This window comes from Ranitomeya variabilis, chromosome 2 (assembly GCF_051348905.1).
Source record: "Ranitomeya variabilis isolate aRanVar5 chromosome 2, aRanVar5.hap1, whole genome shotgun sequence".
Lineage (NCBI taxonomy): Eukaryota > Metazoa > Chordata > Amphibia > Anura > Dendrobatidae > Ranitomeya > Ranitomeya variabilis.
The window spans coordinates 357,430,208-357,451,292 of NC_135233.1; the positions used below are offsets into that span (position 1 = coordinate 357,430,208).

Genomic DNA, 21,085 nt, shown 5'->3' on the forward strand with positions numbered 1-21,085 from the left:
GAATGCCCCCTGGCTACTTCTAGTGTGGTGTGTAGGTTTAGCATCGCGGTCAGCTCTAGTTTCCATCACCCGAGAGCTTGTCCGTTTATTCTATGCTTCTGATGTTTCCTTGCCATTGGAAACCATAACAGTATGGCCAGCCCAAATGTTTAATCTATAGGCTGAAGCAGGAGAGAAAAGGAACTGTGTGAAACCTTTTTTTTTTTTTTTTCTTCCTCTGAAGTTGCACTCCAGCTCTAATTGCAGTCTCCTGTTTTCCTCTCCTCTTAACCCCTGAATGGCTCAGACTTTATCTGTTGAAATATGGATCCCCAGAGTCTGGCTACCAATTTGAATAATCTTGCCTCTAAGGTTCAGAATATACAAGATTTTTTGTTACATGCTCCTCGGTCTGAACCTAAAATTCCTATACCGGAGTTTTTTTCTGGAGATCGATCTTGTTTTCTAAATTTTAAATACAATTGTAAATTGTTTCTTTCGCTGAGATCTCATTCTGCTGGAGATCCTGCCCAGCAAGTAAAAATTGTTATTTCTTTACTGCGGGGTGACCCCCAAAATTGGGCATTTTCATTGGCACCAGGGGATCCTGCGTTGCTCAATGTGGATGCGTTTTTTCTGGCTTTGGGGTTGCTTTATGAGGAACCAAATTTGGAGATTCAGGCTGAGAAAGCCCTAATAGCCCTCTTTCAGGGGCAAGATGAAGCCGAAATATATTGCCAAAAATTTCGAAAATGGTCTGTGCTTACTCAGTGGAATGACTGAGGAGCAAGGTTAAATAGGATACTCCCACATCCTGATAGGAACAGGTGAACTGAGAAGACAAAGCTTGCAGGACACCAGTACCACAAAAGACCACCGGGGGAGCCCACGAACCGAATCACAACAGGCCGCGCTTAGTAACCCGATGTTTACCGTGGTTACCAGCGTAAACGTAAAAAAAACAAACAGTACATACTCACATTCCGGTGTCTGTCCCCGGCGTCTCAGCTTCTCTGCACTGTGAGCGCCGGCCAGCCGGAAAGCGAGGACAGCGGTGACGTCAGACGTCACCGCTGTGCTTTCCGGCCGCTGTGCTTACACAGTGCAGAGAAGCTGAGACGCCGGAGGACAGACACCGGAATGTGAGTATGTACTGTTTGTTTTTTTTACGTTTACGCTGGTAACCACGGTAAACATCGGGTTACTAAGCGCGGCCCTGCGCTTAGTAACCCGATGTTTACCCTGGTTACCCGGGGACTTCGGCATCGCTCCAGCGCCGTGATTGCACCGTGTGACCGCAGTCTACGACGCTGGAGCGATAATCATACGATCGCTGCGACGTCACGGATCGTGCCGTCGTAGCGATCAAAATGGCACTGTGTGACGGTACCCTAAGTCAACTAGCTGCAGAAAGTACCCTCCTCTATAGCTTGCGTTGCCAGGAAAATGGAGCACCACCCCAAACATGTAATTTGAACCACCTGGCCAACAATGCAGTTGAGATAACATGTTTAGAGAAATTCTCATAACAAATCTAATTGCACATTCATTGTGATAGAATAAAGGGATAACTGCAGCATGATTTTAAGGCCTCATCGCTGAGAAACAATGTTGTGATTTGACTTTAAAAAAAAAATCTATTCATTAGATTTTCTATTAACTTTAGTGATTAATAATATGCACATCCATGAAGACTCAAACATAGAGGATCTTCTGCGTGCTCGAATACTACTAGCGCATGAGGGTGCTGGTATAACACCTTATCTGATCACACTCGCTTATCAATAGTTCGTATCACCAATTCCTCTGTGACCTTATTACCCATTGGAGACAATCAATCAAGACTGGCATTTTGTACTCCAGTTTTGATGCAAAGGCCTCTGGAGTAAGATGTGTCAAACTCATTGTGAGGTATGAACCTCTTAGGGGATTTGGCCCATCTTTCAGCTCTTCGTGCTACAGAGATAGAAATTTACTCAATCCTGGACTGGAATACATTTCTGCCATAATGCATGCCACTTTTGTGTTACAGTTTTTGCTTGTGAGCAAAAGTAAAGGAATTACCGTACAAATACTACATTACAAAACAAGAACAGCATTATAAATATATGCTCTTCAGTTTGGAGTTGAAAGCTAGGTCTGGTCCATACATATAAATCACAAAGGTATATTAGCTCTTAGATAAGGACTTCATTTATTAAGGAGTGTTGTTAAATTGGTTTCATGGTGTTTAGTAGACTAATATTTTTTCTCTTTGCTTCCAAAAGGTAAATGTTGACCTTAGTCCAAGGCAAGATGCTACATGTACGGTAGAACTCAGTATAGAAAGAAAATCAACAGAGAATGATAATGATTGACAGTTCTCTGACAGCCAATATATTCTGTGTGTTGGGGCTTGTTCACATGTTCGATTTTCACGAATGCTATCCAATTGTTTTCATGGATAGTGCTTATACTTATGATATTGTATGAAGCTGTAAACAAGTACAATATTTTCCTTGGAGCAAATGTTCCTCGCAATCGGAGGCATGTCCAATTCTGATCGGATTTTCATGGACTGCCGTAAAGGAGAAGGTGGGAAAACTTTTTATCTTTTATTCTCTCCATGTACGAGAAAAACTGATGACATTCTGACCAGAATAATCGGTTCTTTTTTCTCATGCATGAACAATACTAACATCTGAAAGAGCCCTTACAGTCGAAATTTTCATCAACATGATAATGTATAGTCCTCTTTATGACCAGAAGGCATCAGCCTAATATATATATTAAGTTCTTATCACCAAAAGTTCCTGAGTAGATCTTCAATTCTTAACTTCAACATTGAGGACACAGTGAAGATTCATACGAAGACACTTTATGGCCAATATGTGCATTAAATCAGAGGTATGTTGGGGCCATATCGTTAACAATATCCTAAATCATACAATACAATTCAATTTTGATTATTAAATATGATGGTATTAGATCAAGCTACAAAAGTAGAGAGGGGCTCCTCAGCGAGGGACAACAAACATCTCATAGGATCTGGGAATTGAGCCATTGGTTTTAGGTTCAGGTGTAAGGTCCAACTGTAGTCTATCCACTGTGGGCTTCAATGTAAATTTTTGCAGTACAGTAGTGAAAAAGAGGAAGAGCTCCATGCGAGCCAGGCCTTCTCCCATACAAATGCGTTTTCCTAAGGACACAGAATGATTATACATAATATGTGGTCATTACACAAATTAATAGATTTAGGCTCTTTTACATAATTAGTTTTCTGGTATGAGATACAGTGTAATGGACAGTTATTTTACCTGCAGAAAAAGGCATGAATGCATCATGTTTCTTAAAGCCACTATTTTCATCCAAAAAACGTCCAGGATCAAACTTTTCTGGATTCTTGAATTGTTTGGGGTCTTTGAGTACAGAGGTCAAGACTGGAAACACCGTAGTTCCCTGTAAATAAAAGTATTAAAAAGTAATAAAAAAAACCACAATACAAGTCAGCTTTAAATAATTAGTGCATAGAGGTTGTCCATTTTTCTTAAAAAGAGTCTTATGAGTTACAAAAAAAGAGCACTACTGTTGTCCTACTCTTGTAGAAAAAAGAAAATCTCTCAAAATGCTGTTGGCAAATTTGATTACAGTAATTGCAAATTAATCCCATCTAGATTGAAATTGCCTTGACTAAAGTAATTTAAAAAAAAATAAAATATATATATATATATATATATATATATATATATATATATATATATATATATATATATATATATATACACTCACTGGCCACTTTATTAGGTACACCTGTCCAACTTCTTGTTAACACTTAATTTCTAATCAGCCAATCACATGGCGGCAACTCAGTGCATTTAGGCATGTAGACATGGTCAAGACAATCTCCTGCAGTTCAAACCGAGCATCAGTATGGGGAAGAAAGGTGATTTGAGTGCCTTTGAACGTGGCATGGTTGTTGGTGCCAGAAGGGCTGGTCTGAGTATTTCAGAAACTGCTGATCTACTGGGATTTTCACGCACAACCATCTCTAGGGTTTACAGAGAATGGTCCGAAAAAGAAAAAAAATCCAGTGAGCGGCAGTTCTGTGGGCGGAAATGCCTTGTTGATGCCAGAGGTCAGAGGAGAATGGGCAGACTGGTTCGAGCTGATAGAAAGGCAACAGTGACTCTAATCGCCACCCGTTACAACCAAGGTAGGCCTAAGAGCATCTCTGAACGCACAGTGCGTCGAACTTTGAGGCAGATGGGCTACAGCAGCAGAAGACCACACCGGGTACCACTCCTTTCAGCTAAGAACAGGAAACTGAGGCTACAATTTGCACAAGCTCATCGAAATTGGACAGTAGAAGATTGGAAAAACGTTGCTTGGTCTGATGAGTCTCGATTTCTGCTGCGACATTCGGATGGTAGGGTCAGAATTTGGCGTAAACAACATGAAAGCATGGATCCATCCTGCCTTGTATGGAGCATCTTTGGGATGTGCAGCCGACAAATCTGCGGCAACTGTGTGATGCCATCATGTCAATATGGACCAAAATCTCTGAGGAATGCTTCCAGCACCTTGTTGAATCTATGCCACGAAGAATTGAGGCAGTTCTGAAGGCAAAAGGGGTCCAACCCGTTACTAGCATGGTGTACCTAATAAAGTGGCCGGTGAGTGTATATATATATATATATATATATATATATATATATATATATATGTATACACACACACACACACAGACTGCAGACTGATCCAACTTTAGTGGAAATGCCTCAAGACAAGGAAATGATGCTCAGCAGTGTGTGTGGCCTCCACCTACCTGTATGACCTCCCTACAACACCTGGGCATGCTCCTGATAAGGCGGCGGATGGTCTCCTGAGGGATCTCCTCCCAGACCTGGACTAAAGCATCGCCAACTCCTGGACAGTCTGTGCTGCAACGTTACATTGGTGGATGGAGCGAGACATGATGTCCCAGATGTTGTTGTGATGTCCCAGATGTGTTCAATCGGATTCAAGTCTGGGGAATCGGCGGGCCAGTCCATAGCTTCAATGCCTTTATCTTGCAGTAACTGCTTACACACTCCAGCATTGTCCTGCATTAAGAGGAACACAGGGCCAACCGTACCAGCATATGGTCTCACAAGGGGTCTCAGAATCTCATCTTGGTACCTACTGACAGTCAGGCTACATCTGGTGAGCACATGGAGGGCTGTGCGGCCCTCCAAAGAAATGCCACCCCACACCATTTCTGACCCACTGCCAAACCGGTCATGCTGAAGGATGTTACAGGCAGCAGATAATTCTCCATGGCGTCTCCAGACTCTGTCAAGTCTGTCACATGTGCTCAGTGTGAACCTGCTTTCATCTGTGAAGAGCATAGGGCACCAGTGGCGAATTTGCCAATCCTGGTGTTCTGTGGCAAAAGTCTAGTGTCCTGCACGGTGTTGAGCTGTGAGCACAACCCTCATCTGTGGACGTCGAGCACTCAGACCATCCTCATGGAGTCGGTTTCTAACCATTTGTGCAGACACACATTTGTGTCTGCACATTTGTGTCCTGCTGGAGGTCATTTTTCAGGACTCTGGCAATGCTCCTCCTTGCACAAAGGCTGAGGTAGTGGTCCTGCTGCTGAGTTGTTGCCCTCCTACGGCCCCCTCCACATCTCCTTGTGTATTGGCTTGTCTTCTGGTAGCGCCTCTAGCCTCTTGACAATACGCTGACAGACACAGCAAACCTTCTTATCACAGCTCACATTGATGTGCCATCCTGGATGAGCTGCACTACCTGAGCCACTTGTGTGAGTTCTAGAGTCCGTCTCATGCTACCACGAGTGTGAAAGCACAACCAACATTCAAAAGTGACCAAAACATCAGCCAGAAAGCATTGGTACTGAGATGTGGTCTGTGGTCCCCACCTGCAGAACCACTCCTTTATTGAGTGTGTCTTGATAATTGCCAATAATTTACATCTGTTGTCTATTCATTTGGACAACAGAATGTGAAATTGATTGTCAAACAGTGTTGCATCCTAAGTGGACAGTTTGATTTCACAGAATTTTTATTTACTTGGAGTCATATTCTGTTGTTTAAGTGCTCCCTTTATTTTTTTTAGCAATATATATATATTATTTTTCTGAGCAGTATATATATACACACACACACACTTTTTTCCTTGCTTACCCCCCCCCTTTACTTCTTCCTCTACTGCCATCATTGCAGCACCTCAATAGTTAACATCAGATTCCTCTTCTTCTGTCACTCCATTCAAGAACTGAGGCAAATCTTAGGCTTGGGATTGGCCTCACCTGGTTACGGGGGAGGAGGAGGTCAACACTTATGTTGACATATATTGCCTTGCCCCATGTGACAGTCCTCAGGCAGAAATGGAGTTCCAGAAAAGCAGAAGAACATCAACTAGGACAGAGAAGCTGAGGCGGCATAAAAATGTAAAAAAAAAAAAAGCAGGTGAGGAATAGAGATGAGTAAATCGCTTCGCGCAACCTCAATCCAGGTGAATGCTCTCTGGCCGTGGAAGGAAGCTGCATTAATTTCTGGAGCTTCTGGGTTCCCCAGCGTGACGTCATCTGTACAAAGTGGCTATTTCTCGCAAGCCCAGCTAATAATGAGCCTGGAAGAAGAGGAAATTTGCGCAGCTCCTGTCCACGTCCAAAAAGTACTTGCCAGAGATGTGGCTGCACAAAGTGATCTGCTGATCTCTAGTAAGGAAAGATGAGCATAATATTTAACCATTTCCGGCCCTGGTGAATCCAAGTTTTCCAGGTAATTCAGTTAGATTTGTCATGATCCTGTTCGCTCATCTCTATCTATGAGCTTAGTCTGGAAGTGTAGCCCTACTAAATGAAATGAATGAGGCCGGAATTGCATTACCATATAAAAAAAAATACTCAAAAGAGGGAAATTTAATCCATTAAACTGGAGTGCACACCATTTTGTGATTGAGCTTAGACAAAGAGGAACTGACCTACAGAAATCAAATGATCCTAAACTTGAGTGGAAAAATTTGTACAATAAAAAATTCCAAGAATCTGAAATGGGACAATCTAAACAATGAAGCAAATGGTGGGCACTGACTTATTGATGAGCCCTATTTATCTATACATTTTGCAATACCAGACAAAGCCCAAAAGTAAAACTGGTGCGGTTTTTATAGAAATAAAATTTTTTCTAATTTAAGTGAAGAAAGCCATATAAATAGTGTTGAGCGATACCTTCGGATATTCAAAAGCATCGGTATCGGATTGGATCGGCCGATATCCAAAAAATATCGGATATCGCCAATACCGATACCCGATACCAAAACAAGTAAATGGGACACAAATATCGGAACGTAAATAAGCCCTTTCTGTCCTGCCACATGCTATTCCGGAGGGGGGAAGAGTGTGGGCGGTGCGTGGGCGGACACTGAGTGTCTGTGTGTATGGGCGGGGTCTGTTCGTGCTTGCCGGGGCTCTGTATGTGGGCTGGCCGGGCTCTATGTGGCGTGGGGGGTCTCTGTGCAGAGTGGGGGGTGGTCTCTGTGCGGCGTGGGGGGTCTCTGTGTGGCATGGGGGGGGTCTCTGTGCGGCATGGGGGGGTCTGTGCGGCGTGCTGGGGCTCTGTGCGGTGTGCAGGCATCATCCGATGGGACTACAAGTCCCATCGTGCTCTGTCTGCTACACTGACAGTGATTGACACATTAGCCAATGATGGGACAGTAGTAGTCCCATCATCCGGCTAATGTGTTGAATGTAAAAAAAAAAAAAACTACTACATACATGCTACATACATACATACTGTATACATGCTACATACTACATACATACTACATACATACATACTACATACATTACATACAATACATACATATAGACATACAGTACATTAAACGTAGATTACATACTCACCATTACTTGTCACTTTGTTCCCCGAAGCCAGTGTCAACCTGTAAAAAATATGAAAAAAAACAAACAACCAATATACTCCCTGTCCGCAGAAATCCACGAGTGTCCCACGACGATCTCCCGTGGAGAACGGCAGCAACATCTGTTGCAACCGCTCTCTAGGGGCCCCAGGAACACAATGACGGGAGGAAGGTATTCCTCCGCCGCTGTAAAAAAAAGTCCCTAGTCTCACTTTATGGCATTGCTGTATGAGAAATTTTCCCACGCAGCTTTTTGCCATAAAGTAAGATTTGTCCTAAGGTAACCTCAGTGATGCACTGCAGGAGCCATTGTCTCCTGTCAGTGTGTCACTGAGGGTCCTATAGAGCAGTGACATCACCCGATGTCACTGTTCTATAGGGGAGATAGTCGTTGGACACTCCTTGTTGGACTACGGCAGACAGGTAGTATGCGGTTTCTTATTTTACGTTTTTTGCAGGCACTGAAGTATGGTAAGTATGGTGAAATGAAGAAGGACCCTCAGTGACACACTGACAGGAGACAATGGCTCCTGCAGTGCATCACTGAGAGGTTACCTTAGGACAAAGTCTTACTTTATGGCAAAAAGCTGCGTGGGAAAATTTCTCATACAGCAATGCCATAAAGTGAGACTAGGGACTTTTTTTTTACAGAGGCGGAGGAATACAGTGGCGGAAGGATACCTTCCTCCCGTCATTGTGTTCCTGGGGCCCCTAGAGAGCGGTTGCAACAGATGTTGCTGCCGTTCTCCACGGGAGATCGTCGTGGGACACTCGTGGATTTCTGCGGACAGGGAGTATATTGGTTGTTTGTTTTTTTTCATATTTTTTACAGGTTGACACTGGCTTCGGGGAACAAAGTGACAAATAATGGTGAGTCTGTAATCTATGTATGAATGTACTGTATGTAGCATGTATGTATGTAGCATGTATGCATGTAGCATGTATGTATGTATTTATGTATTTATGTATGTATGTATGTATGTATGTATGTATGTATGTATGTAGTATTTTTTTTTTTTTCATTCAACACATTAGCCGGATGATGGGACTACTACTGTCCCATCATTGGCTAATGTGTCAATCACTGTCATTGTAGCAGGCAGAGCCCGATGGGACTTGTAGTCCCATCGGACGACACCTGCACAGACACAAAGACCCCCGGCAGGCCGCACAGACCCCGGAGAGGCTGCACAGACCCCCCCAGCAGGCCATACAGACCCCCGGCAGGCCGTACAGATCCCCGGCAAGCCCCACAGACCCCGGAGAGGCTGTACAGACCCCGGAGAGGCCGCACAAACCCCCCGGCAGGCACGCACAGACCACCCACGGTCCCGCACAGACCCCGCCTGCACAGAGACACGCAGTCTCCGCCCACGCACCGCCCACGCACCGCCCACACTCCATTATATAGCATTTTTGCACTGTGGGAACTTCCGATTCCGATTTCGCAAAAATATCGGAACTCGGTATCGGAATTTCGATACAGCGAATATCGGCCGATACCCGATATTTGCAGTATTGGAATGCTCAACACTACATATGAACCATCTCAAGATGTGAAGATGATGCGCCTACCTTTGGAATGTTGTAGCCCCTGAAGGTTGTGTCTTTGCTTGCAGCATGAGCGAGTCCTGCAGGAATAATATCAGCAAATCTTTGGACCTCGTGGATCACGGCTTCTGTGTATGGCATTTTTGCTTTGTCTTCTATTGCTGGACAGCGATCTTTTCCTATCACATTGTCAATCTCCTTATGAATCTTGTCTGAAATGCATAAGACGACATTTTGTAGAGTTGCAATACAGGGCTGGTCTTAGTATACTTTCTATTGATGCTATCCAATATTCATCACATGGAGCGCAAAATACAATCATACCAAGCCCAAATAGCAACACCCAATCAATGAACTAAAGTAAGATAGAGAAACTGTGGCCACATGTAGTATGGGATCAGCAGTGCTAGTTCTGCATACCAAGGCCAGTGGCTCTATACTGGTTGTAAAACATGACGTTCCCTCTACAATGCCATACACTTCACACCCCTTCCACTCCGCTAAGTCTTACCCTGTGCCAGTTGTTGCACTGGTTACCCATCTGCTACAGAGATCAATATAAACTTATCTCTCTCACCCACAAAGCGCTCCAAGCTGCAGCACCACCTTACATCTCCATCGTCTCAGTCTATCATCCTACCCATGCCCTCCATAATGCTAATGACCTAAGATTAACATCCTAAATAATCCGAACCTTCCACTCCAAGACTTCTCATGTGCTGCACCAATTCTTTGGAATCCACTACCTAGGACAATTCGATTAATTGCCAATACCCACAGTTTTTCACTGCTCTTGGTATCTGTGGATTTATGTAATTATTGTTATTCTGTAATGTCTTTTATTGTCTGTGCAAGTCCCCTCTAAAATGTAAAGTGCTGCAGAATAAGTTGGCGCTATATAAATAAAGCTATTATTATTACCACGGTTGATTAATAAATCTGTACTCTGTATTACCTTGTATTTCTGGATATTTCATCAGTACAAGAAAGCCATATCTAACTGTTAAACTTGTAGTCTCTGTTCCAGCAAAGAATAAGTCAATTATAGTCCCCAGTAGATTATCCTCATGAAATTCCGTGTTTGGATTATTTTTCTCCTAAAAAGACATACTTTTTAATAAATTTATCATGAAAAATATCTACACCCATCAGTAGGGTCAAGCTAAGCAGAGACAAAACCTAAAACACCGAGCCTGGATGAAAACATTATGCCAGAATTCACACTTTCCATGTTCTCCTTATAAGGCCGGCGTCACACTAGAGAGTTTTAGCGACGTATGAGAGGCACAAAAACTACGCATTGCACATGGACCAATGATTCTCTATGGGGCAGCTCCTATCTGCCGTATATTTCTCAGCTGTATTTTACGGGTGTAGAAAATCGCAGCATGCTGCGTTTGTCAGCGTAATGCGCAAAAAATCCACCAATGAAAGTCTATGAGGGCGAGAAAAATACAGATTACACACGGACCATCAGTGTGACTTGCGAGATATACCCGCAGGTGTTCTAGAGAAAAGCCGGCAATTCAGTGCGGTGTACAGTAAAATCACACTGACAGAATAGAATAGAATAGATAAAATAAATGTCTACACATAGAATAGGTAGATATATATATATATATATATATATGTAGATATAGATATAGAGAGATATATACACTGTATATATGTTTTTACGAATATTTGAGCCCATGGATCCATTCTATGTCCATTTTGCAAGCCGGCGAGAAAATCTCACCGTACGGATGCCATACGGATTACATACAGAGGTTTACATGCGCAAAATACGCAGCCACACCCTGCTTACGGATGACATACGGATCACTATTTTGGGAACATTTCTGCGTATTGCGCATGTAAAATACGGACCGTATTTCCCTACGCTGAGTGTGACACCGGCCTAACACTGGTATCTTGTTATATGGCAAAAATGTCTTCGAGTTCCCTTAAGCACTTGGGCCCAGCTTTAACTGGTATCTCTATACCACCTACAGCTGCACTTTTGGAGTAATGTATAACACTGAAGCAAATACAATAATGACAGCCACAAAAAATGTTTAGTTACAGAGTAAACTTTTTTTTAAATTTAATTATCCTTAGGCATTGTGAAATTATGATTTTTTTGTAATATGCTCAATTACCTTATTTTGCTTGACTGTTTATAGTCTCATCTTTGCTGAAAAGCAGTTAAAAGGAGCTTATAAAGTAACATAAGCTAGCCATTGAAAATGCACTGCAGCACAGTGTTTGAGAGAGAAGAATGTAAAGCATGGCAATCAAGTATAATATAAAGATGTTTATATTTTATGTTATTTGTTGTGAATTCCGTTCTCGGACTCCCTCCTGTGGTCATGAATGGTACTTTGGTTAGTTCTGCTCTTGGGCTCCCTCTGGTGGCTTCGAGCGGAACTGCTGCTCACTGAGGTGGGCTTTATCAGCTGCTCTCGTTATGTTGCTATGCTGGCTTCCCTATTTAACTCCACTCAGATCGTTACCTCATGCCAGCTGTCAATGTATCAGAATTGGTTCAGATCTCTCTTGGACTTCTCTGAGGACCTGTCTACTCCAGCAGAAGCTAAGTTCCTGCTAGTTCATTTGTTGTTACTGCTGCCTGAATATATTTCTTAGTACTGCTTAACCCCTTCACCCCCAAGGGTGGTTTGCACGTTAATGACCGGGCCAATTTTTACAATTCTGACCACTGTCCCTTTATGAGGTTATAACTCTGGAACGCTTCAACGGATCTTGGCAATTCTGACATTGTTTTCTCGTGACATATTGTACTTCATGATAGTGGTAAAATTTATTTGATATTACCTGCGTTTATTTGCAGAAAAAATGGAAATTTGGCGAAAATTTTGAAAATTTTGCAATTTTCCAACTTTTAATTTTTATGCCCTTAAATCACAGAGATATGTCATGCAAAATACTTAATAAGTAACATTTCCCACATGTCTACTTTACATCAGCACAATTTTGGAACCAAAATTTTTTTTTGTTAGGGAGTTATAAGGGTTAAAAGTTGACCAGCAATTTCTCATTTTTACAACACCATTTTTTTTTAGGGACCACATCTCATTTGAAGTCATTTTGAGGGGTCTATATGATAGAAAATACCCATGTGTGACACCATTCTAAAAACTGCACCCCTCAAGGTGCTCAAAACCATATTCAAGAAGTTTATTAACCCTTCTGGTGCTTCACAGGAATTTTTGGAATGTTTAAATAAAAATGAACATTTAACTTTTTTTCACAAAAAGTTTACTTCAGCTCCAATTTGTTTTATTTTACCAAGGGTAACAGGAGAAAATGGACCCCAAAATTTGTTGTACAATTTGTCCTGAGTACGCCGATACCCCATATGTGGGGGTAAACCACTGTTTGGGCGCATGACAGAGCTCGGAAGCGAAGGAGCGCCATTTGACTTTTCAATGCAAAATTGACTGGAATTGAGATGGGACGCCATGTTGCGTTTGGGGAGCCCCTGATGTGCCTAAACATTGAAACCCCCCACAAGTGATACCATTTTGGAAAGTAGACCCCATAAGGAACTTATCTAGAGGTGTGGTGAGCACTTTGACCCACCAAGTACTTCACAGAAGTTTATAATGCAGAACCGTAAAAATAAAAAATCATATTTTTCACAAAAATTATTTTTCGCCCCCAATTTTTTTATTTTCCCAAGGGTAAGAGAAGAAATTGGACCCCAAAAGTTGTTGTACAATTTGTCCTGAGTACGCTGATACCCCATATGTGGCGATAAACCACTGTTTGGGCGCATGGGAGAGCTCGGAAGGGAAGTAGCACCGTTTGACTTTTCAATGCAAAATTGACTGGAATTGAGATGGGACGCCATGTTGCGTTTGGGGAGCCCCTGATGTGCCTAAACATTGAAACCCCCCACAAGTGACACCATTTTGGAAAGTAGACCCCCTAAGGAACTTATCTAGAGGTGTGGTGAGCACTTTGACCCACCAAGTACTTCACAGAAGTTTATAATGCAGAACCGTAAAAATAAAAAATCATATTTTTTCACAAAAATTATTTTTCGCCCCCAATTTTTTATTTTCCCAAGGGTAAGAGAAGAAATTGGACCCCAACAGTTGTTGCACAATTTGTCCTGAGTACGCTGATACCCCATATGTGGCGATAAACCACTGTTTGGGCGCATGGGAGAGCTCGGAAGGGAAGTAGCACCGTTTGACTTTTCAATGCAAAATTGACAGGAATTGAGATGGGACGCCATGTTGCGTTTGGAGAGCCACTGATGTGCCTAAACATTGAAACCCCCCACAAGTGACACCATTTTGGAAAGTAGACCCCCTAAGGAACTTATCTAGATGTGTTTTGAGCGCTTTGACCCACCAAGGGCTTCACAGAAGTTAATAATGCAGAGCCGTAAAAATAAAACAAAAATTTTTTCCCACAAAAATTATTTTTTTAGCCCCCAGTTTTGTATTTTCCCGAGGGTAGCAGGAGAAATTGGACCGCAAAATCTGTTGTCCAAGTTGTCCTGAATGCGATGATATACCATATGTGGGGAGAACCACTGTTTGGGCGCATGGGAGGGCTCGGAAAGGAAGGAGCGCCATTTGGAATGCAGACTTAGATGGAATGGTCTGCAGGCGTCACATTGCGTTTGCAGAGCCCCTAATGTACCTAAACAGTAGAAACCCCCCACAAGTGACACCATGTTGGAAAGTAGACCCCCTAAGGAACTTATCTAGATGTGTGATGAGCGCTTTGACCCACCAAGGGCTTCACAGAAGTTTATAATGCAGAGCCGTAAAAATAAAACAAAAATTTTTTCCCACAAAAATTATTTTTCAGCCCCCAGTTTTGTATTTTCCCGAGGGTAACAGGAGAAATTGGACCCCAAAAGTTGTTGTCCAATTTGTCCTGAGTGCGCTGATACCCCATATGTGGGGGGAAACCACCGTTTGGACGCATGGAAGGGCTCGGAAGTGAAGGAGCACCATTTGGAATGCAGACTTAGATGGAATGGTCTGCAGGCGTCACATTGCGTTTGCAGAGCCCCTAATGTACCTAAACAGTAGAAACCCCCCACAAGTGACACCATGTTGGAAAGTAGACCCCCTAAGGAACTTATCTAGATGTGTGATGAGCGCTTTGACCCACCAAGGGCTTCACAGAAGTTTATAATGCAGAGCCGTAAAAATAAAACAAAAATTTTTTCCCACAAAAATTATTTTTCAGCCCCCAGTTTTGTATTTTCCCGAGGGTAACAGGAGAAATTGGACCCCAAAAGTTGTTGTCCAATTTGTCCTGAGTGCGCTGATACCCCATATGTGGGGGGAAACCACCGTTTGGACGCATGGAAGGGCTCGGAAGTGAAGGAGCACCATTTGGAATGCAGACTTAGATGGAATGGTCTGCAGGCGTCACATTGCGTTTGCAGAGCCCCTAATGTACCTAAACAGTAGAAACCCCCCACAAGTGACACCATGTTGGAAAGTAGACCCCCTAAGGAACTTATCTAGATGTGTGATGAGCGCTTTGACCCACCAAGGGCTTCACAGAAGTTTATAATGCAGAGCCGTAAAAATAAAACAAAAATTTTTTCCCACAAAAATTATTTTTCAGCCCCCAGTTTTGTATTTTCCCGAGGGTAACAGGAGAAATTGGACCCCAAAAGTTGTTGTCCAATTTGTCCTGAGTGCGCTGATACCCCATATGTGGGGGGAACCACCGTTTGGATGCATGGGAGGGCTCGGAAGGGAAGGAGCGCCATTTGGAATGCAGACTTAGATGGAATGGTCTGCAGGCGTCACATTGCGTTTGCAGAGCCCCTAATGTACCTAAACAGTAGAAGCCCCGCACAAGTGACCCCATTTTGGAAACTAGACCCCCCAAGGAACTTATCTAGATGTGTTGTAAGAACTTTGAACCCCCAAGTGTTTCACTACAGTTTATAACGCAGAGCCGTGAAAATAAAAAATCCTTTTTTTTCCCACAAAAATTATTTTTTAGCCCCCAGTTTTGTATTTTCCTAGGGGTAACAGGAGAAATTGGACCCCAAAGGTTGTTGTTCTATTTGTCCTGAGTACGCTGATACCCCATATGTTGGGGTAAACCCCTGTTTGGGCACACGGGAGAGCTCGGAAGGGAAGGAGCACTGTTTTACTTTTTCAACGCAGAATTGGCTGGAATTGAGATCGGACGCCATGTCGCGTTTGGAGAGCCCCTGATGTGCCGAAACAGTGGAAACCCCCCAATTACAACTGAAACCCTAATCCAAACACACCCCTAACCCTAATCCCAACAGTAACCCTAACCACACCCCTGACCCTGACACACCCCTAACCCTAATCCCAACCCTATTCCCAACCGTAAATGTAATCTAAACCCTAACCGTAACTTTAGCCCCAGCCCTAACCCTAACTTTAGCCCCAACCCTAACTGTAGCCTTAACCCTAGCCCCAACCCTAGCCCTAACCCTAGCCCTAATGGGAAAATGGAAATAAATACTTTTTTTTATTTTTCCCTAACTAAGGGGGTGATGAAGGGGGGTTTGATTTACTTTTATAGCGGGTTTTTTAGCGGATTTTTATGATTGGCAGCCGTCACACACTGAAAGACGCTTTTTATTGCAAAAAATATTTTTTGCGTTACCACATTTTGAGAGCTATAAATTTTCCATATTTTGGTCCACAGAGTCATGTGAGGTCTTGTTTTTTGCGGGACGAGTTGACGTTTTTATTGGTAACATTTTTGGGCACGTCACATTTTTTCATCGCTTTTTATTCCGATTTTTGTGAGGCAGAATGACCAAAAACCAGCTATTCATGAATTTCTTTTGGGGGAGGCGTTTATACCGTTCCGCGTTTGGTAAAATTGATAAAGCAGTTTTATTCTTCGGGTCAGTACGATTACAGCGATATCTCATTTATATTATTTTTTTTATGTTTTGGCGCTTTTATACGATAAAAACTATTTTATGGAAAAAATAATTATTTTTGCATCGCTTTATTCTCAGGACTATAACTTTTTTATTTTTCTGCTGATGATGCTGTATGGTGGCTCGTTATTTGCGGGACAAGATGACGCTTTCAGCAGTACCATGGTTATTTATATCTGTCTTTTTGATCGCGTGTTATTCCACTTTTTGTTCGGCGGTATGATAATAAAGCGTTGTTTTTTGCCTCGTTTTTTTTTTTTTTTCTTACGGTGTTTACTGAAGGGGTTAACGAGTGGGCCAGTTTTATAGGTCGGGTCGTTACGGACGCGGCGATACTAAATATGTGTACTTTTATTGTTTTGTTTTTTTTATATTTAGGTAAAGAAATGTATTTATGGGAATAATATTTTTTTTTTTTTCATTATTTTGGAATATTTTTTTTTATTTTTTTTTACACATTTGGAAATTTTTTTTTTAACTTTTTTACTTTGCCCCAGGGGGGGACAATACAGATCGGTGATCTGCCAGTTTGCATAGCACTCTGACAGCTCACCGATCTGATTGAAGTGCAGGCTGCTTCACAGTGCCTGCTCTGAGCAGGCTTCTGTGAAGCCACCTCCCTCCCTGCAGGACCCGGATCCGCGGCCATCTTGGATCCGGGTCTGGAGCAGGCAGGGAGGGAGGTAAGACCCTCGCAGCAACGCGATCACATCGCGTTGCTGCGGGGGGCTCAGGGAAGCCCGCAGGGAGCCCCCTCCCTGCGCGATGCTTCCCTGCACCGCCGGCACATCGCGATCATGTTTGATCGCGGTGTGCCGGGGGTTAATATGCCGGGGGCGGTCCGTGACCGCTCCTGGCACATAGTGCCGGATGTCAGCTGCGATATGCAGCTGACACCCGGCCGCGATCGGCCGCGCTCCCCCCGTGAGCGCGGCCGATCGGCTATGACGTACTATCCCGTCAAGGGTCACATAGGCCCAGGTCACCTCGACGGGATAGTACGTCAAAGGTCACAGAGGGGTTAATTCTAGTCCAGCTTGCTATCATGATATTTCCTTGCTAGCTGGTAGCTCTGGGGTGCAGTGTTGCACCTCCCACACCGTGAGTCGGTGCGGGGGTCTTTTTGCATACTCTGCGTGGTTTTGTAGTTTTTTTGTGCTGACCGCATAGTATTCTTTTCTATCCTCTGACTATTTAGTGAAGTCTGGCCTCCTTTGCTGAAACCTGTTTCATTCCTGTGTTTGTGACTTTCCTCTTAACTCACAGTCAATATATGTGGGGGGCTGCCTTTACCTTTGGGGAATTTCTCTGAGGCAATGTTAGGCTTCTATTTCTATCTTTAGGGGTAGTTAGCTCTTAGGCTGTGAAGAGGCGTCTAGGGAGAGTTAGGTATGCTCCACGGCTATTTTTAGTGTGTGCGATAGGAGTAGAGTTTGCGGTCAGCAGAGTTCCCACTTCCCCAGAGCTAGTTCCGTTTTCTGAGTTTACTCATCAGGTCATTCCAGGTGCTCCTATCCACCAGGTCCATAACAGTTATTACACAATACGATGACATTCCAAAAATTTCATAGTGTGATCTGTTTTGCGCAGCAGGTAAACAAACTGTTTAAAATAGCTACAGTGTTGTTTCAATGTCCAATTTATGTTACTTTAGAAGCTCCTTTTAACCGCTGCTCAGCAAAGATCACACTTTAATCAAACAGTCACAAATAGTACTGTAATCAAGTTTGTTACAAAAAAAAAACAAATTTCACAATGCCTGGAGTATAGATAGACAAACAAATTAAAATTTTATTAAAATGACTAGAAAATAAGTCTAAAATTATTGTTCACAAACATACCTCAATCATCTTTATGAGAAAGCAATCCAAAAAATCCCTGGGACAATTCTCATCAAGAGTATCTTGGTGGGCTCTTGCCATACCCATCACAAATTCTTTTAACTTTTCAAAACTTTTGAAGATGCTCTGGTGAGGACCTGGGATACGGGCCATGAAGTTTGGGAAAAGGTTTAGAAGCTAAAATAAATATAAAATTTCAATATAAAAATATTTTAAACAGGTACATTTAAAAATGTGTAAAAGTCTAGTGTAAATTTTAACTTTCTGCCACACACCTTAAATATAATGCAGATGACCATCTATTGTATATTTTTAACTCCTTATTTTTTCGTGGCTACAAACATTTAATAAAACATTTTTCACCCCCTTTTCTGTCAAACTGGTTCAGGAATTTGAATATATAAACTATTTTTCGAGTTTGAAATTTTGCATCAACTTGATATCCATTCAACTGAGTAAATGGCAAAGGCATATCTACCATAGAAGGTTATTGAAGAGAGATGGCTCAGCCTTCGTTAGGACAATTTCTTTAACGTAAGGGTGCACCATATTTTAAAATGTATTTTCTCCTATAAATGTATTGGTTAGACTTATTCCCGTCCCATATAGCTCCTCTGTTTTTCATTGTGGACCTGTGGCTCATGGGTTGTAAACAGTCGGTGATCTGCTATCTGTCGCAACGGCATCAACCATAGCAGTTTTTTCAGCTATCATTTTGTAGTAGAAGGAGGTGCTGAATGTCAGTTTGGGGAGACAGCCTTGTAGGGACAATCTGGAAAGAGTACTGCGCTGGAGTGAGAAGTGACCATTTATAGTTCCTAAGTGGCCTACTGAGTGGACACTTGGTAAGTAGGCCTACATTTAGCCATCATAAAAAATATCTGTGGGCTGCAAGCAAAGGCAGAAACAAGTAGAGAGCATGAGTGTTACTGCACAATAAAGGCCAGGAAGAATTGCCATGAGATGTGTTGAAGCCAAAAAATGAAAAACTTGGGTGGTGCACAGTAAGGCTTGACTCCAGTTGCATAAAGCAAGCTGGCGAGTGGGGTAAAGACAGAGTTTGTGGGAGTCATTGCTGTATTTATGTCATATCTGGAGGTACTGGCCTAGAGTTTCAGTGACCAGAGGTTGGCGAGAGAGTGGCTGCCCTGTGGGTTGGTTGGTAGACTGTTAATAAAAGTTATGATTGAGTGAACTGGTGGGCAAAGACCAATGGTTATGTTCCAAGTTAGTCATTGCATGTTAAGTTCAAGTAGTAATGAGTCTGCCCCCTTTACCTATAATCAGAGAGGATTAATGAGGTTGTCTGGTGAAAACAAATTATCACCTATCCACAAGAAAACTTTTTGATTGGTGGGAGTCCAAGAACCAATCAACAAATTGGATAACTTTTATTCTCACTACAAGATGACAAGGCAGGATGGATGCCCAACTGCTGCTCATTCATAAATGCCCCATTCTGATGATCGGTGCTGGTCCCAGCAATTGGAGACCCACCAATCAATCCCAGGGATGTATGATAATCGTTCTAAAGAGGACCACTCCTCTGAAGTTATGCACTATTTTAGAGTTCGCCTGTGCTGAATTTAGAAACTGTATTGCAGTTACAGCTGTTGGAGAAGTAAGGAGAAGCTTTCAACTAGCTGACTAAATCAAAGCCACATGGGGCATGTAAGCAAAAAAAGGCCATGGCAGGAAGTAGCCTCCTAGACAACTGTAGAGGCAAGTGGTGTAAGCAAAAGCCAAAAGTCACTTTGGATCAACTCGACTGGTGGAACAGTTGTACTATCTTACAATGACCGTCCGTGATGTCCAACTGTAAATGGCACCCAAATTGGGCCCAAGAGTTATGGAAAAGAAGTAGAAGCAGAAACAAACAATGGTTTTCCAGTCTTGGTTGGCAAAACCTGATGTCATAATGAATACCCCTCTCCTGGCTGAAAGAGTGGTTATGCGCTAGTCTTAAAAATAATATATGCCACGATGATTGAGCCAATTAATAATTTCCGTACAAATTATACATATAATTAGTTGGGAAGAAGAACATTGGTGTAAGTGATCACAAAATACCAGACCTTAATATATTATACCCAACAAAGCTTGTAGTATCACTTACCTGTCCCCAAAAAGTTTTGAACACTCGGACAAAATCTCGAATATGAGAGAGGAGAGACATAAACTTTTCATCTTCGTAGTCAAATCTTTCACCAAACACGACGGAGCAAATGACATTAGAAACAGAAAGCCGCAATAGATATGTTGGATCGAATGGAGAGTCTGTAGTTAACGATATAGAACTAGTCAGCGACTATACAAAGCCAAGGTTACTTTTAATACTGTACTTTGCTCATTTTCTTACATTTTCTTATAATAATGGATGAATAATTACTGTATATAAAATCTTTGATATTCCAATCTATTCTGTTAGTAGTCTGACCTCCAATTCTGCCTTTTTGCAGCTCAAAATCTTTAACCTAAGGCCCCAAAAATTGGTAATCCCGGTTTAGAGAAAAATTCTTCTAACTCTGAGTTTTCACAAAAACACCTTTACATCTATTTATGGACTGTAATGAGTATTGCAGCTCAGCCTTATCAATTCAAGCTTTATTGACACCATTGTGCACACACAACAAAAGAACGTTTCGTCCACACAGGGCATTTATCAAGCCAAGCCAGAGATGTACACAATTAATCTTTCAATGGTGCCCTCTACTGTCATTGTTCACCTATTCTAAATATTTTTCTTTAAAAGTCCAATGTTCCGGAACATCTGAATCTGTAACCTAGTAGATTCCATTGATGGAGGATTAAAGATTTATTTACAGTGAATCAGTCTTTAGGGAAGCGACCACTTTGCTATTACATTTCTTATTGGTTCCTTCTCTTC

The 21,085-nt window shown here is 42.4% G+C and overlaps 1 protein-coding gene across 1 annotated transcript in view; it reads right to left on the reverse strand.

Annotated features, from left to right (window-relative positions):
* Positions 1-2,151: 2,151 nt before the first annotated feature.
* LOC143805896 (cytochrome P450 2G1-like) overlaps positions 2,152-21,085 on the reverse strand; it is a 30,863-nt gene continuing 11,929 nt past the window's right edge. Inside the window, exons 4-9 of the mRNA XM_077285646.1 lie at positions 20,315-20,475; positions 18,199-18,375; positions 10,394-10,535; positions 9,463-9,650; positions 3,276-3,417; positions 2,152-3,157 (exon numbers count right to left, since the gene is read on the reverse strand). Coding sequence (XP_077141761.1) covers positions 2,976-3,157; positions 3,276-3,417; positions 9,463-9,650; positions 10,394-10,535; positions 18,199-18,375; positions 20,315-20,475 — 992 coding nt within the window. The 3' untranslated portion in view covers positions 2,152-2,975. The remainder of the gene's footprint in view (positions 3,158-3,275; positions 3,418-9,462; positions 9,651-10,393; positions 10,536-18,198; positions 18,376-20,314; positions 20,476-21,085) is intronic.